Source organism: Pinus tabuliformis, chromosome 9, assembly GCF_031772625.1.
Source record: "Pinus tabuliformis cultivar Carrire ecotype Pingquan chromosome 9, CPIR1, whole genome shotgun sequence".
NCBI lineage: Eukaryota > Viridiplantae > Streptophyta > Pinopsida > Pinales > Pinaceae > Pinus > Pinus tabuliformis.
Genome location: NC_142307.1, coordinates 1,584,676,323 through 1,584,695,167, shown reverse-complemented (window position 1 = coordinate 1,584,695,167; position 18,845 = coordinate 1,584,676,323). Strand labels below are relative to the sequence as shown.

At 37.4% G+C, this 18,845-nt stretch overlaps 1 protein-coding gene across 1 annotated transcript; it reads left to right on the top strand.

Moving 5' to 3' along the window:
• The first annotated feature begins 12,743 nt into the window (after positions 1 to 12,743).
• On the top strand, positions 12,744 to 14,053 carry LOC149154756 (uncharacterized). Its single transcript, XM_089444222.1, has 2 exons — positions 12,744 to 12,839; positions 12,896 to 14,053. Exons 1-2 carry the CDS (start codon positions 12,744 to 12,746, stop codon positions 14,051 to 14,053), a joined length of 1,254 nt encoding a protein of 417 aa, XP_089300348.1.
• Positions 14,054 to 18,845: the final 4,792 nt, after the last annotated feature.

The following is an 18,845-nucleotide window of genomic DNA, read 5'->3' as shown; positions in this document are numbered from 1 at the left end:
GTGTTGGAAAAAATCAACAATCCAGCCATCAGGACCGGGGCTTTTGTCCTTTTGCAAAGATTTGAGAATGTCTTCTACCTCCTCCTTAGAGACAGGTGCCATGATGGATTCATTTCCTTCCTCCTCTATGAACCTAGGAAATAACTGGGCGACTCTTATAACTTCTGCGATAGAAGCTTCCTCTGGCGCTTTGAAAAGATTCTTGAAATAATTAACCCCTAATGAAGCCAACTCTTCAAAGGAGCGTGCCAAATCACCATTGGCTTTCTTCAAAAGATATTCATAGTTACCTCTCAAAGAGGAATGGATTTCTCTGTTGAATTAGTGCTCAGGTCAACTACAACATCCAAGGCCCCATATAGAATGAGCACTCCAAAATTAGTTGAGTTGAAGCTATAGCTCAAGGGTATGTTGGACAAGGGATGCATAAGGCCAAACATGTTGCCATGGGGAGAACCAGTTCTATTCGTGAAGAAGAATGTTGGCACACTCAAGCTATGCATTGATTACAGACAACTAAACAAGGTAACCATCAAGAAAAGGTAACCATTGCCACAAATCAATGGTTTAATTGATCAATTGAGAGGAGAAACAACCTTCTCCAAGATTGATTGAAGAGCAAGTTATCATTAGGTGCGCATGAAGGATGAGGATATCCATAAAAAATCCTTTAGAACAATGTATGGGCATTACAAGTTCTTGGTAGTACCCTTTGGGCTTACTAATGTACCTGCAACATTTGTGTGCCTTATGAACAATGTGTTGCACCCTTACTTGGATCAATTTGTCATAGTTTTCAGTGGTGATATTTTGGTTTATTCAAATACCAAGGAGAAGCATGAAGAGCATCTGGTTGTAATACTACAATTTCTAAAGAGAGCATAAGCTTTATGTGAAGCTTAGTAAGTGTAACTTCTTTTAGTCACAAATTCATTACTTGGGACACATTATCTCAACGGAGGGAGTATCAGTTGATCTAGAGAAGGTTAAGGCTTGTTAAAATGTGTAATTAGGTTCGGTCTTCATAATGTCTATTGTAATCATGATTTTATATATTTGATATTAAAGAGAAAAGAGATTTATTATTGAATAATGAGAAATAGTTTCGGTAGAAATCACATTAGGAATATTTGGTCAACGCGTTTCGAACCATCTAGTGTGGTTCATCGTCACGACAAGATGGAGAAATAGATCTTGGCATCAGATTAAATAAGGAGTGTGATGCAGATAAAATTAATTCTAATGGCTAGATTACAACGGTTATTTTTGAAAAAGAAATATTTTAATAATAAAAAATATTATAGAATGAATAATTATTAATATTCCTATTATTATTCATTTATTATTTATTTATAATATTCTAAAAATAAACTAAAAAGGAAAGAAAAGGACAAACCAATTCTAGGACAATAAAGAGAGGTCTAAATTAAAGGAATAAATGCAGGTCAAGATTTAACAAATAACTAATACGAATCTTAAACAAATGGAAAAAATCAAATACATAATAATTGGTAAATTAAGGTCAAAATTAATGAACAAATAGAAAGGAACATAAATAGATTAATAAATAGTCCAAAGTAACTCAATGAAAAACAAAATTAAAAAATATATATATAAAATATCCAAAGAAACCATCAACATTGTTAAATGAGGAAAGGACTAAAGAATAATTAAAAATTAAAAATATTTTTTTTAACTATTTTATTAACCATTAACATCAAATTTTATGGTAAATAATAAAGAAAAAAATGAGAAACAATGCAAAATTATAAATAACAAAGAAAAATGAGGAGAATAAATGACAATTTGATACATAATAAAGAAAAAAATGAGAAACAATATAAAATTATAAATAACAAAGAATAATGAGAAGAATATATATATATATATATATATAACTTAAAACATAATATAAAATTATAACATAAAGTACATGGTTTAACTTAAAAAGAATTAATAAGAATTAGAATAACTTTGAAGAAAACCAAAGAAGCTAATGAAAATTAAATATCAAGGATATAATAATAATAATAATAAATAATAAATAAAATAAAAATTTTATTCTTGATGCATGGGTTTCATGTTCAAGATAAATTTATTTATAGGTCAAACACTTATTGAGTGCTTCTAGGTTTGTCATAGAGTTATGAAGTCAAAAGAGTCATTGTCATACATGTAAGATCCCTTTGGGCATGTTGTATCTTGTAAAGAAAATTTTTGTATAGTCAAAAGTGTCATAAAGACCATCGAAGACCTTGTCAAACAAGAAGCAACAAGTTGGCCTTCATAAGATGACATGTCATCCTCATGTAGGGCTATTCGGCCTAGAAGAGAAGCCTATAGATAATAGACATTGACCTCACTTGAAGGCTATCCAATCATCACACAAGAAGTTAGATCAAGGAAGAAAAAGAGACCAAAAGAGCGAAAAATAAGAGGACTAGAAGAAGGAAAAGGAATGAAGTATTTGAGTATTGTTTTTGGGCTATCATATCCTCACATGTGAGAATATTAGGGAAACATTACTACAACAAGACCAAATTGCAGAAGGAAGCTGAGATAGGGCATCAAAAGGTCTACATTCCAAGTCGAGTTACCAAGAAGGAAGAACCAATTCAAGTGAAGGAATAAGAGGGAAGAAATCACCATCTTTTCCCACACATGCAAGAGCTAGGGTTTCTGTAGTAATCAAAGTTGTTGGAGAATTTGTTGGGATCGAATTTGTTGGGGAAAAGTTGTTGGGATCGAAGTTGTTAGAGAAAATGCTAGAAGAAAATATCATCAAGAAGGAAGGTTGACTTGGTCTTGGACGGTTCTTTGACAAGGGTGAACATTCCATAAAAAGAACTCTTGTGATTTTTCCACTCAAGAGGAGAGATTTTGGCCCTAGCTTGTAGCCTATATTTTGTGTCATCTTATCTCATTGATCTTCATTGTTTGGTAGTTGTTTGATGATAGCAAACATAATTATAATCAAGAGAAAGAAGAATCTAATCAAGTTAAGTAAAAATACATCACAAGCAGTTATCAAAGTAAGAGAAATCACCTAATCTAGTTGCTCCATAGATTTCTCAACATGGTATCAGATCTAAGGTGACTACATCAAGGAAAGGAAGATTTAAAATCATCCAGTTGAAGAAGGAGACATAAGGGCTAAGCACAAGGAGATCATCAAGGACTAATCCACCCATCAACTTGAATGAAGGAACTAACAAGCATCAAGAAGGACCACCCATCTCATCACAAGGATCACGTCATCACAAATCTTGAAGAAGAAGACCTCAAAATACCCTACCTCCCTTCAAGAAGGACCATACACTTGAAGCAATCATCATCAAGAAGGAATCTTTAATAATCATCATCATCAAAAAGGCATCAATTTGAAGATATCATCATCAAGGAACATCTTCGCCTGACAAGTAAGTATTTTTCTATTTATGTCTGCATCTACTCTCAACATGACTCCATTCTGCAAGGAAAGCAACAAGCTGGTTGGGTCATCAAATTTCTTTGCATGGAAGAAGAGGATACATTTGTTCCTCATAGAGAATGAAGTCATTGAATATTTCAAGGGTTCAATCTCCAAACCATCACAAGAGAAATCACAAGTACTATCAAAGTACATGAAAGGGGAAGTAAGGGCTCGAAGAATCCTCATAGAATCAATCAAGGATTCACTCATTCGTTATGTAGCAAAGTTGTAGAAATCAAAAGAAATCTATGATAAGTTGGTAGAATTATTTTCTATAAGAACTATAAGAGAAGTTATATCACTGAGAATAGAACTATACAAGATGAAGGTATCAAAGGAAGGAGTAGCCTCATACCTTATGAGGGATCTCAAATAAGAGATCAATTACAAGAACTAGGAGAAATAATGTCCACTATAGTGCTCAATGCACTACCAGATGAATGGGGAAAATGTGTATCAAGTATCTATGGAAAGAAGGAATCCACTCCACTTAGTGAACTTTTGTCATTATGTAAGATTAAAGAAACTAGCTTGAAGGAAAAGAGCGATGTTGGATAAAATGAACAAACTCAAGAATATGTAGCTATGCCTAGAAAGAAAGGAAAATTTGGAAAGTTTGATCCTTGGAAAAATAAGAAGCTTGACATTTCAAAGATCCAATGCTATGAATGTAATGAATATGGGCACTTTAAGAGGAATTGTCTTGTTGTCACTCACAGTTAAATGTGTTTTCAGCTGTGTAAAGGGTTAGAAATAGAAGTGAAGTTTGAAGTCATTTCCCAAGCCATAGAATATCTCAAAGCTTAGTCGAACCCTTTCCATTTCATAATTCTCGGAACGAACTTTCCAATGGTATATAGAAGTCCGAAAATGGACTTCTGGATCAGAAGTTAGAGCAGACTAAAAGGACCCTTCAAAAGCTAGAAACAAAGAGAAAAAATACCAAGGGTAAGGCTCATCGCAAATCCCAATTGGAGCTCCCAACAGCAGCAAAGGAGGGTCATGAGATCAACGATCAGCGATCGTCAATATCGTAGATCGCATATCGGAGGTCGTGGCAGTCAAGAAGCATCAGTGGGGGTAAATTGGTGATCAACGATCGCACTCCGGGAGTGCATCACAAATCGCAATCGGTGGTCAAAGGCCCATGGCGCATAGCATATCGGAGGTTCATGAAGCATAACTCTGATATCGCATATTGGTGATCACAAGAGTCAAACGTCGCAAACAAATACTAATGTAATGAAGCCACCGACGCCGATAACACTAAAATCGCAGAGATTCGGGCCCTCAGTGTTAATTCGTCGGGGAAGGCCGAAAACATTTAACAAAGGAAATTGACACAAAAATAGGGAGGCGTGAGCCTTTTTCTCTCTCCTCTAGGGGGCCACATGGCAGAATACCATTGTTCCTTATAAATGAAGTGGCAATATGGAGATGAGGTGGTAGTATGGAGATGATGTGGCAGCACGGAGATGATGTGGAAGTACGGAGATGACATGGCAATACAGAGATGATGTGGCAGTACAGAGGTCACGTGGCACGTAGATTTGGCACTTTCTAGGATCTTATGGGGGAATTTCTGGGTGACATGTGTCACAATTCACAAGGTGACATGTGGCAGTGATGGCGTCACCCATCGCAAATTGACGGTCGATGATCGCACAAGTCAAGGCCCTCCTTCACCAAAGTCCCTTCTGGCCTGCGATTGCAATATGCAAAAGACCCTACCGGATGCAATAGTTTATACATCATGCCTTCTTAAATTCCTACGTCTAGACCATTGGCCAGTGTTATGAAAGGAGGTAAAGAGGCTCCCTCTCTCGTATTTCGATTGCGATATCCCAGGTGGGCCCAGTCCCACAGATCGGCGATCGCAAGGGTCAAGGGGAGTGATCAAAGGTGAGCGCTATAAATCACCAGTGTGTGAGATTCTACATAACAAAGGAAAAAGGCCCCGAGAGTGAGGTATGGAGCTTTAAAGACGAGCAGGTCGGCAGCTAAAACTTTGAATAGAGGTATGGGGCAGTAGCGCATTAATATGAGCTAATCCTGTAGAAGCCCCTGCAACAAGAAACCAAGGACTACATGGGTCGCAGAAATGGATTCGACGGCTTCACTGCACGACTGCTGTGAGTAAATGATAGTATGGGAGGCTCAGGAAGACTTAACACCTCAACATGGAGCCCCTCTCAGTTGTAAATGCAAAGTACCGCCCAAGGGTCCTTTGCTTCTGTACTGCAGCGTGAAACTGATAATTGCCCACTCCCAACTCCAAAGAATGAGCAAGAAAAATATTAAGACTGAAAGCAATAGGTGAACTAGACAGCACATCATGGCAGAGACGTGGCTTGATCAGAGGCCTTCACAGGAACAGTAGAGGGATACCTCCTCCATCATCTTTTAGTTTTCTTGATTTCTGATTATTATGTAATTTCTGTTTATTTCCAAGAAGGGATCAAATCCCGATTGTAATCATTTTAGGTAGCAGAGCCTTGCACACCGAGACAGCTAGTCTAGCAAATAGTTGGATACTCTAGCGAACATATTTTTGTAACTGTATTCCAATCTCCCCCTCTTCTTATAAATAGGGGGAAGAAACACTTAGAACAGGTTCCGAAATTTCTCACCTGAGGGTCTGAATTCTGAGATGCCATTTTTTGTTCTATTTACATAATTCATGAGGGACTTGACTAATACACTGCTGAATGTAATGGACTGGTATTTTGACCCTTCAAGTATTAATGAAACTCCATGGTGATTCCAAGCAGATCAATGTGCAATATGTTTCTCTTCTGTAAATCTCATTTCATATATGTTTTCTCTCTCTAAAGTAGTGTAATGAATCTATCGGTTTCCCTTTGATTCATAGATTTATCTAGGCTACCAAATAAGCAAACAATACCTGTGCATAAAACGGGTTTACTTGTGTTAGCCTATAACCTACAGTACCTGTGTACAAGACAGATTTACTTGTGTTATTTGATTAACCTGCAGTACCTATGTGAGCCCAGATTTACTGTTGTTGTTTAGTGCTAATGGTACCCATGTTATATCTGGTATGGAACCTTAGTAAGTACTCCACTCTTTCATCTCCCCCCTCTTCCATATTTCCATTGGAAAATCGTTTCTTAGGATTCTTTGTTGTTTACATCCCTGCGCATCAAATTCCATCCTTATGTCAGAACATTGTTGCTTAGGATTTCGTCTAGTTTACAGCCCTATGCATCGATTTCCCTCCTTCCTTTCCTCCTCTTCACTTCACTACAACTTCAATACAAAGTTGTCTGTTGTTGTGTGTCGGCCACCAGAACCTAACGTTTCTCTTTGAGGTTGGCCTGATTTACCCCCTTTATACTTGGATCTATGTATCTGCTTGAGTTTACTTGGATGACAAGGTATTTAACCAAGCCCCCTTTATTCCTTTTTAATTACGTGACAATTGGAGTGTTTCACAAACCCCTTTCAGATAATATTCCATGCACTGCTCTATTTAAGATGTCCTAGGAACTAGTCTATAATCAACCCAGAGGTTGTCTCTAGGAGGCTTTCTATGTCCCCTAAAGCACTCTTGTTGTAGGTGCTAGAAAAAGCCACAACATCTTTCTGGCATTGTTGTCGAGGAACGGATTAGAATATTTTCCCTTAGGTATGACAAAGTTTTACATTCCCTTTGTTAGGTGAGAAAGGGAAGTGTGGGTTGAAGATCTCTCACCTTGGTGACTCCACTATTTCATTCTATGGTAAACATCCTAGCGACTCCACTATTCATTTCTCTATTTGATCATCCTGGCTTTCAATCTGCCTCATACTCACCTTGATGCTAGAATAGCCAAAAACTTTCCCTACCTTTGAACCTGAAATCACTTATCTAGGAAGGTTTTTGAAATGGCCATTCCTGAATTCCTAACCAACAAAATTTCCCCACTATAATTTTCTTCTATTGTTGGTTATCCCAATCATGTCCCTTCATTTCATGAATGGTATACCTATTTGCCTAGATTCAGTGGGAACACAGATAGAAGGCCTGACCAGCACCTCAAAGAATTTCACGAATTCATGGAACAACATGGTATTTTCCTTGAATATGTACAAATGAAATTGTTCATGTATTCTTTCGAAGAGGATGCTAGAGTCTAGTACAAAACAATACCTAGTGGCAGCATATCTTCCTTAAAATGTTTTCATATAGCATTTGATCACTATTGCAAAGAACTATATCCACTGAATGCTTTGTTTGAATATTGTTGCACATAGTTTAATGTTGAAAATATTCCTGAGGTTGATGACCCCGCTGAAGATGTTTGTGGAGCTCCATTCCAAGAAAACATCTACTCACATCAAGAAGAATCACCCAATGAGCAAGAAAGAGAGGAAGGAAACATCATCGAGCTGCAAATAAACCCTCAGAGGTATGATTCAACTGAATTTGATGTTTCTCCTTCTTATGATGTATACAGCTTTGATGGAGAGTCAAGTGATGCAGAGCCACCACCATCCTAGTCATGGGAAATTGCACAAGAAGAGGAGGCCCACTAGGAGGTCAGTAAAGAGGCCCCAATCAACGATGCACATCTTTCACCTAGAAAACATGATCAATAACCTCCTCTGATTTATGATTCATATCATTCAGAAGAGGATGAGATGGTCACGGAGGTTCAAAAATAATTCTTTACGAACAAGTGGGGAGAAATCTCCTAACATCAAGTTTTTCAAGAAGAGCCCAAAGTTGAATTACTACGGAGAGTCTGCTACTGCCTGTGGCAGAAAGATCCCTGCCAAGAATTCTCAGTAGATTCTCCAATCTACAATTCTTACAGTCTAGACAATGAAGAATATGTTGCATATTTCCAAGAGGGTTGGCCCATTGAAAAATGGGTAGTAAAAGATCAGCAACAAGTTTTTCTTGAAAAAACTAAAGTTGAGGAGTTGGACAGAAATTGTGGCTGCCCTAACCAAGAAGATATTGGTCAGCGGACCGTTTATGAAAAAGAGGTAGCTTCAAACTATCCTTGTCAGTTCCATGACCCTGTGGCTGACTACATAACGACATTCTTAAGCCAACAGCAGAGGTTGTTTCAAAATCATGCATCAGGTTCTTTGTTTAAATACTTTTCATGGTGCATGCTTATTTTAATTTTTATTTTTCAGCAGTGTGAAGGCATAAGGTCCAATACTCTAATGCTGGCCTAGCTCCGTTGGAGGGTTGAACTCACTTAGGTGAATTTATCCCTCTGCGTAAGTAGGAATGTATATAAATAAGCTCACTAGCTGAGCATTTACTTTCTAGTTGTTAGAAATTTTATTTCTGCATTTTAGTTTGATGAGAAGAGTACTCCCTGCACACAAAGTTTCATGGGGATTTTATGGTTATACAAGTTCATTATATTTTTAAATCCATGCCCAATGGATAAGGCTACTAGTCTGCAGGTTCTCAGCACCTTGCCAGCAAGGCATTTTCCCTAATTGGAGCCAATGTTGTCACTCACTGCTAAAAGTGTTTTAAGTTGTGTAAAGCGTCAGAAAGAGAAGTGAAGTTTGAAGTCATTTCCAAAGCCACAAAAGCTCTCAAAGCTTAGTCAAACCCTCTCCAGTTCATATTTCTCGGAACGATCTTTCCAACAGTATATAGAAGTCTGAAAATGGACTTCTGGATTAGAAGTTAGAGTAGACTGAAGGGACCCTTTGAAAGCCAAAAACAAAGAGAAAAAAGACCAAGGGTAAGGCTCATCACAAATTGCAATCGGAGCTCCCAATAGTAGCAAAGGAGGGCAGTGAGATCAGAGATCAGTGATCGCCGATATCGTAGATCGCATATCGGAGGTCGCAGCAGTAAAGAAGTATCGGTGAGGGTAAATTGGTGATCGATGATCGCACTCAGGGAATGCATTGCAAATCGTAATCGGTGGTCGAAGACCCATGGCACATAGCATATTGACGGTTCCCGAAGCATAACTTTGATATCGCATATCGGTGATCACAAGAGTCAAAGGGTGCAAACAAATACCAAGGTCATGAAGCCACCGACGTCGATAACACTAAAGTCGCCAAGATTCAAGCCCTCAGTGTTAAATTGTTGGGGAAGGTAAAAAAAAATTAACAAAGGAAATCGACACAAAAACAGGGACGGGCGAACCTTTTTCTCTCTCCTCCAGGGGGCCACGTGGCATAATACCATTGGTCCTTATAAATGATATGGTAGTATGGATATGATGTGGCATGAGCATGATTGCAGAAGAACAATCTCTTCCATTAGAAAGATGCATGAAGGCATGTAGACAATATGCCTTGAACTCTTATACATATTGACAAGATGGAATCAATATAATATGACCTCATGGAGAATATGAGGTGGTTGAAAATTATGGTTCTCATGTTGAAAGAACCATGTAAAGAAGATCCTGAGAAAATCAATATGTGGAGAAAATAAAAGAAGAGTTTGTAGGAAGATGCATCTATAAGATAAGATAAGGAATCAACATCTGATATTGACTAGAAGGATTAGTTATGACATCTCCATGAAGAAGGTATGAAGACCTTGATATGTGTGCTAAAAAACCTTGGTAATGTATGTTTTGGAGATGGATTCATACATGTGTTGGATGTTGATGTTATAAGTTGATGTCATGACAAAAGGTCATCATAAAAAGGTAACTTCGATTTACTATTTATTTTGATTTTTGAGAAATCATCTAGTTGCGTTGAAACAGGACTACCGAAACAGAGTTGCAGATGTCCCCTACAACTAGTACTCATGAATATGGATGAAAGATCCTAAAAGAAGCATGACTTGATAGACGTAGTTGTATGAATAAAATCTATATGTGAACTATAAGATCACTTTCCAATGAAGAGAAGGATGACATGAATATTGGTTCAACTCTATGAATCGTTGAAGGAAATTGATCAAGAAGATGGTCGATGCCCTACTAAGAATATCTTGAATATGATGGCTCGATGATAAAGAAGTTGAATTTCATGACATGATACCAAAATGAGGACCCATACGAGCAGTTGATAGTATGATGATCTCCACCAAATAAGTTGATAGCTATTATTGAAAACAGGTCCCTAATTAAGAAGGGATCTTAGGCAAGTCCCTAGTTAAGAGGGAGCTTGGGTATATTCCTTATATGGGAATGAGTATATCTTCCCTAATTGAGAGGGAGAGATAAACACATAATTCTTGTCTTCTTGTTATGAAGAAAGAATGGAGGATTGGGTAAGCATCTGAATTTCGATACTCTTTGAGGATGTGGTAGGGCATCCAATAGGCAAGAGTAGTCAAAGAGAAAATTCCTTGAGGATGTGTTATTCCAAGATAGGAATAGTCCTAAAAGGACATAACTTGTGAACATTTGGGTGGGGTATGTGCCTTAAGAGACAATAATGATGGTGTATATCATTCATTGTCTCGACAACATTGTGTTATGATCTTGTGGAGAGATAGAGTTGTTAGTCAAGGCCTTGTTATGTGACAATGTTGGTCGATATGATGAGATGAACTAATAGCTTATGAGATGGCTTACCAATCCGACTCTTCTTATGAGAATTATTCAGTATGAGAATGTTCAAGTACCATGTATGTATTATGAATACCTCCCTAATTAAGAGGGAGTGTTGAAATGTGTAACTAGGTTTGGTCTTCATAATGTCTATTGTAATCATGATTTTATATATTTGATATTAAAGAGAAAAAAGATGTATTATTGTTATTATTGATCCATTGTTTTCATGCTCAAGATAAATTTATTTATAGGTCAACCACCCATTGAGTGCTTATACATTTTTCATAGAGTTATGAAGTCAAAAGAGTCATTTTCATACATGTAAGACCCCTTTGGGCATGTTGTATCTTGTAAAGAAATTTTTTGTATGGTCAAAAGTGTCATAAATACCCTCCAATTCCTTATCAAACAGGCAACAACAAGTCGGCCTTCATAATATGATATGTCAGTCTCATGTAGAGATATTCAACCTAGAAGAGTAGCCTATATATAAGAGACATCAACCTCACTTGAAGGTATCCAATAATCACACAAGAAGTTTGATCAAGGAAGACAAAGAGACCAAAAGAGTGAAGAAGAAGAGGAAGGAAAGGAACGAAGTATTTGATTATTTTTTTTGGGTTATCATCTTTTCACATGTGCGAAGACTAGGGAAACATTACTATAGTAAGATTAGATTGTAGAAAGAAGCTAAGATAGGGCACCAAAAGGTCTACCTTGCAAGTTGATTTCCAAATAAGGAAGAACCAATTCAAGCGAAGAAATAATAGGGAAGAAAGCACCATATTTTCCCACGCGTGCAAGAGCTAGGGTTTCTGTAGTAGTCAAAGTTACAAAAGAAATTGTTGGGGTCGAAGTTGCAAGAGAAGTTGCTAGAAGGAAAGCTCATCAAGAAGGAAGGTGTTGGAAAATGTAACAATCTTCAATCTTCATTAATGTACCTGAGTCATTATGTAATGTACTTGTAAAAAGAATAAATAAAATAATGTTTATTATTGTAACAATGACTTATTAAAGCATGGGTTTTAGGCTTGGGTCATCATCATATTAGTCAAAGTCCCCATTGTGGAATTCTAGGATTAGTATTGAGTTTATAGAGTCATTGTACATTCAAAGAGACCCTTCTTGGGCTTTTGAATCATGTAAAAATGTTTCGTATTGAGTCAAATATGATTTATGTATCCTCCACATCAAGTCGGCCTAAGGACCATAATTTGACCCACAAGATTCCTATAAATACAAGCTAGTTGAAGTCATTTGGAGCATCATCTTTCAAGCTAGTTCGATATCTCAAGAGTAGCTGCAGAAGTGTGAAGTCTTTTGTTTGGAATCCATAAATAAGTGTGAATTTTGGGAATTCTAAGTAGAGGAATAAAATCGAGCTTTTGGTGTGCCTCTCTCTTTGTTTTGTGATCTGGATTGGGAGAACGAAGTTTCCTAAGTTTTGTTGTTGCCGGAAGTTGTTGCCTAGTCAAAGTTGTTGGAAGGGGTTGAAGATCTGGAAGGCTGACTTGGTGTGGAAGGAAGATTTGGTCTTGGTCTAGGGTGAAAAGTCCCAAACGATACTATTGAAAGGAATAATTATCTTGACTGGGTTTTCCCCTCAAAGTGGGATTTTCCCTAGCATAGTGCCTATATCTTGTGTCTCTTGTTTTGTGATCTTCATACACACATAATATGGTAATTTCTTGATGAAAGATAAGATAATAAAGAATTAAAAGAATCCAACACACTCACAAGTAATTACCATTGGAAAGTGGGAGATGGGAGACAGATCAGGATTGGCAGAGACCCTTGGATTGGATGCAACGAAGCTTTTGCTTTATCCCCAGGGCTTCTTCGACACCTTGTTTCTAAAGGTATTACATCACTAAATCAGGTGGAAAGAGCTGGACAGTCTACTATCTGGGGACAGGCTTGGAAGGATGATGAAGAATTAGGGTTAAACATTAGATGGAAGAATGAATGGGAGGGGTTCATTAAAGAACTGCAACGATCCAACGTCAGGATCAAGGATGAACCTGATTGCTTGCTGTGGGCACAAAGCAATTCTGGGGAGTATTCCCCAAAAGATGGTTATTCCTTTCTAATGGGAAAGAAAGGCTGGGGAGTTCCGGATTGGTGGGCCAAAGACATATGGAAACTAAAATGCCCTGCCAAGTCTAGGCTCTTCTTCTGGTGCATCTTAAAAAGGAAGGTTCCAACATGGAAAACATTACAGACAAGGTTTTTAGCTGGGCCAGGGCGATGCCCCTTATGCAAATCTGATGAGGAAACCATCAATCATCTCTTTACCACTTGTGTTTTCTCCAGGAAGATATGGGAGGAGGTCACTGTTCTTCTCAAGGTCAAAGCTCAGTGGGGGCATGATCCATTGGATGTTGCTTGGAGGAAATGGTGGCAAACATATCCGGAAGGGAATATGAGGAACCTGCCCCTCATTTTCTGTTGGGGAGTTTGGCTTGCCACGAACAAGAGTCTGTTTCAAGATAAGGATACCCTTTCTTCTGTTATAGCCACTAATATATCAGCCATATATTCTGCCTTGCCTCCACCCGAGGATAAAAAATCAAAAACAAAACAAAAACATATCAATATTCAGGAGGGCATTCCGTGTGGTTACTTTGATGGGGCTTCCCAAAATAATAGAGCTGGAGCCGGACTATGCATACACATCAATTCGGAACATTCATTAAAAGCTTCTGTTGGGTTGGGTACAGGCACAAACAACTATGCTGAACTATCGGCTTTACGATACCTTTTATGCTGGCTCCATCACAGAAACATCAACACCATTCAGATTTTTGGAGATTCACTTAATGTCATAAGCTGGGTCAATGGAACTGCAACTTGTCAAAACCAGATTTTGAAAACAATTGTTGAAGAAATTTCTTATCTGAAGACATATTTTAACAGGTTTTCAATTTGCCATATATACAGGGACAGGAATGAGGAAGCAGATCAGCTATCTAAGGCTGGTCTACAACAGGATCCGGGCAGTTGGGCAATAGAAGAGACCAGACAGGGGCAGTCTTACAGGACAGATCAGCCTCCATATGCACAGCCTCTATGATCACAGTTTTTATTTCCATTTTTGACAGCACTTATCTCAGATATTGTTATCTGTTTATATTATTGTATATATCTTCCTTTACAGACTTATTATCCAGCAGATAACATATAGTTAACAGACTCACTACATTTCTTTTTCTTTTGTTATATTATCACATAGTTTCAGACAGTTTTTATTTTTGATATTGTATGGGGTTGTTTATCCTTTGTAGAAGGTGACCCCAGGTTTCATATGTCACGATGTATACTGACTTTACATCCTCCCAGGAGGAAGACTCTTACCGGTTTTTTTACAACAGCAGAATAGCTCCCTATGGGTTGAGCAGATTGGGATCTTTTGAGCCACTGCACGGCTTAAGATCAATTTGTATAAAAACTTTTTATAGTCATTAATAAAAAGTTTTGCTTTTTTCCTCGGAAAAAAAAAAGTAATTACCAAGAAAGGAGAATCAAACCCTAATATAAATACTTTGATTTTCCAACATGGTATCAGAGCTACGGTCAGGAAAAGTCGAAGATCACTTTGTTGGCATGGATTCTCCCTCTATGATGAACTACATAAGGATGGGTTGCAATGCTATTGGAAGCTAGATAAATAAGGTTCTCTACTACTTGTTCAACAAGTTCAAGAGTCAAGGATTCTTGGTTGCCCTTACAGGTTCTCTTACTGATGACAATGCATGGATCATTGATAATGGAGCATCGAGACACATGACAAGTGAAAGTAAGTGCAGCTTCATACACTATCAAAGGAGCCATCTTCTCATGCAGGGGAATTGGGTGACAACAAAAGATATGATGTTAGAGGAATAGGATCAACATCGTTGAAGCCAGATAATGGATCGAAGCTACTTCTCAACAACATTCTATATGTTCCAGGTTTGAAAAAGAATTTGCTTTATATTTCTTGTTTAGAAGATAAATGGGAAAGAGTTGCTTTTGTTGATGTAAACGTATTGGTTTGGGGAAGAGACTCTAACATTGATAAAGCTAGGGTTATTGGAGTTTGTGAAGGAAGTCTGTATATGGTCATTGCACCACCTCCTCAAGCTTTGGTTCATATGGAAATAAGTCCCATTGAGCTATGGCATAGGAGGTATGGCCACCTAAATTATAAGGTCATCCATACTCTTATTCAACTGGTTCATGGTATTCCTAATATGAAGTTAGATCATGAAGGTGTGTGCAAGGGATGCTCTTTGGGAAAACATACTAGAAATCCATTTCATAATAGTGAAACTAGGTCTACAGAGATATTAGACCTCATCCATTCTGATGTGTGTGGGCCCATATCTAACAAATCACTTGGAGTTCATCTCTACTATGTGACATTCATTGATGACCATTCTAGAAATACATGGCTCTACCTCCTCAAAACTAAAGATGAAGTATTTGATAAGTTCAAGGAGTTTAGGGCTGAAGTGGAAACCCTAACCGAAAGAAAGATAAAAACTCATATGATAGTGGTGGGGAATACACTTCTAAGGAATTGATTGCATATTGTAAGGAAGAAGGTATTAATAGGGAGCTCATTGTTCCCTATTATCTCAAACAAAATGGATTGGCCGAAAGGAAGAATAGGTCAATTGAAGAAGGAATTTGAACTATGCTCCTCGATCAAGATCTACCAAATTTCTTCTGGGGAGAAGCAACGATGACTTTCGTATACATTCAAAATAGAAGTCCTCATAAGAGTCTTGATAATACAACACTCGAAGAAGTATTCACAAGAAAGAAGTTGAGTGTGGATCACCTCTGAATCTTTGTAATTCCAACATATATCCATGTTCCGAAAGACAAGAGAATGAAGTCGGACTCTACAAGTATAAATGGAATATTCGTTGGTTATATTCTTTTCTCATAGGCATATAGAATCTACATAAAGGAAGGAAGACACATTGAAGTAAGCAGGGATGTCATATTCGATGAAAATCAAGCATATAAGAAATCGAAGAATATTCCTAGTGGTTCTAATGATGAAGAAGTTCCCATATTTGATGAAGAAGAAGTTCATCATGAAAACTCTACTACAAATCTCAAAGAAGAAGGACCAAATGAGCATATTTAGTTGGTGGTTATCCCAAACATAAGGAAGAGAACAAATTAGTTGAAAGCTACATTAGAAGATGTTGAAGGACATGAATCTACAAAAGTTTCCTTCAGGGAAAGTAAGAAACCAAAGAGATATTCTGGCTATGTTGCATATATGACAAATTTAATTGAAGTTGAACCATCTACATTCAAGGAAGTTGCGCATCAAGAGGTTTGGAAGAAAGCAATGCAGGAAGAATATCAATCCATCATGAATAATAGGGTTTGGGAGATCGTTCCTAGACCTAGTGACAAATTGGTTGTCACATCTAAGTGGATCTATAAGATCAAACATGTTGTTGATGGACATATAGACAAGTACAAGGCAAGATTTGTTGCAAGGGGTTTCTCTCAAAAGAAAGGCATTGATTATGAAGAAACCTTTGCACCTACAGAAAGGCACACTACCATTAGATCGTTGGTTTCATTGGTTGTTATAATGGGGTGGAATATCCATCAAATGGATGTTAAGACCGCGTCTCTAAATGGGACCATTGATGAGGAAGTGTACATCTAACAACCTGGGGGATTTGAATTAAATAGCAAGGACTCTCATGTTTGAAGACTTAATAAGTCCCTATATGGTTTGAAGCAAGCACCTAGGGCATGTTATGCAAGGATGGATCCATATCTACTTCAAATTGGGTTCGTGAATAGTTTTGATGATTCAAATATCTACATCAAGGTCATGAATAATGAGCCCGTCATTATTCTACTATATGTGGATGATATATTCATCACAAGTGTAAAGCGAAGAATTCAAGAATGCAAGAAGATGTTGGAAACTGAATTTGAAATGAAGGATCTAGGACTAATGCACTATTACCTAGGTATAGAAGTATGGCAGAGACTTAGGGAGACATATTTGGGGCAAGGAAAGTACATCATCAAGTTATTGCATAATTTTGGGATGATGGATTCCAAGTCAATGACTACTCCTATGATCACCAACCTCAAGAATTTTATGGGATTTGATTCTAGTCTCATGGATCCTACCTCATATTAATAGTTGGTGGGTTCCCTGATGTATCTGGTAAATACTAGAGTAGATATATGTTTTGTAGTGAACATTCTTAGTTAGTTTCAGTTGGAGCCTCATCATGATCACCAGATAGCTTCCAAACATATATTGAGGTATCTTTGTGGCATTATACATCACTTCTTAAAGTATGATAGTAAGGAAGTCAAGATAGTTAGATTCACAGACTCTGATTGGGGTGGCAGTGAGACCGATGGAAGGAGCACTACTGGAGGATGCTTTAGTCTGGGAGCTACTATGATCTCATAGATGAGTAGGAAGCAACATATCATTGCATTGAGTAGTGCCGAGGCGGAATATGTGGCTACATGTGAAGTAGGAAAAGAGTTTGTTTGGTTAATGAAGCTCCTCACAGATTTGTTCAAGAAGTCTCTAGGTCCTACTATGATTAAATATGACAATCAAAGTTGTATCAAAATGTCTAGAGATCCTGTGTTTCATTCGAGAATGAAACATATCAATAATAAGTTCCACTTTATTAGGAACTTGGTGTAGGATGGGATCGTGAATATGGAGTATGTCTCGACAAATGAACAAGTAGCAAACATACTAACAAAGGCTCTTCCTAATAAGTAGTTTAGTATCTAAGGAACCTGCTTGGTTTGGTAGATATTGTTGATGGTATTAACGATAAGAGTGTGGAAGAGATTTGTTGAGGCTTTACGAGTGAAGAATTTCCTGGGAAGACATTTGTCCAGCACTTTTTGTTGATGTCTGGGTCCCGAAGTTGGAAAGGTAGTGTTGGTTATTGAGCTATGTTTTGTATACTCACCTGGATTTTTGGGTTGGTGGTTAGCAAGTGATGAGCCTCGGTATTGCAACAAGAATGTTGCAACTACCAAGGCTACCAACTTTAATTATCAACCCAGGGTTCATACAAACTTAAGAGGTATCAACATTATATGTGCAGCATACAATGTGTCATTCCTTCATTGTCATGATGTAATGGAGTGCATGTAATGAAATCAAATCCTAAACTAATTACAGAAAATGAAATGCTCGAAATGGAAACCTTAACCTATTGCAAGAAAGAAAATACAAGGAAAGAAACCTATTCTAATTGCATAAAGTAAAAATCGCGAACTAAATTTCAACCATTACATTTCAAAGAGTTTAGATCCATTAACAGAGTTCACTGGATGTGGCAATCATCATTGCATTATCTATTTCATAAATTTGTCCATTAGCCCAAATCGTTGAAATGTTTTGCATGGATAAAGAGGCAAGTCCTAAGTGGTCGTTAGTCTTACCTAATCATTGATTTAGAGCCTAGGGGTCATTATTCAACCCAAAGGGACCAAAAGAAACATTTTTGAGCAAATCTGGGCAAGTATATACATGTTGGAAGAGTACTACAGGAAACAACATATTTACCACATGAAACTATAATTCACCAAATGACCAAAAAAATCAAATCCAAACTGGATAGGACAATTTTTTTTATTGATTATGATGTCTTAGGTCTCCATTTCAAGTGGAATCACTCAAAAATACCTCTATTAACCTATGCTAAAAAATAACATAAAATTACTAGTCTAAAATCTAGAAATTCGAGAACTAGTGAGCTAGTAAATCTAAGAAATTCCTAACCTAATCAAGTGCAAATGTAATGGGGTAATTTTTGTTATTAACTAGAATTTTTTTGTGATCTAATTCAAGTGGA

What these genes read in the sequence shown, in the direction of transcription:
- LOC149154756 (XM_089444222.1), top strand. Translation starts at nt 12,744, where the DNA reads ATGGGAGACAGATCAGGATTGGCAGAGACCCTTGGATTGGATGCAACG. An exon ending in TCGACACCTTGTTTCTAAAG is followed by an intron (nt 12,840 to 12,895) that starts GTATTACATCAC and finishes ATCTGGGGACAG; the next exon opens with GCTTGGAAGGATGATGAAGA.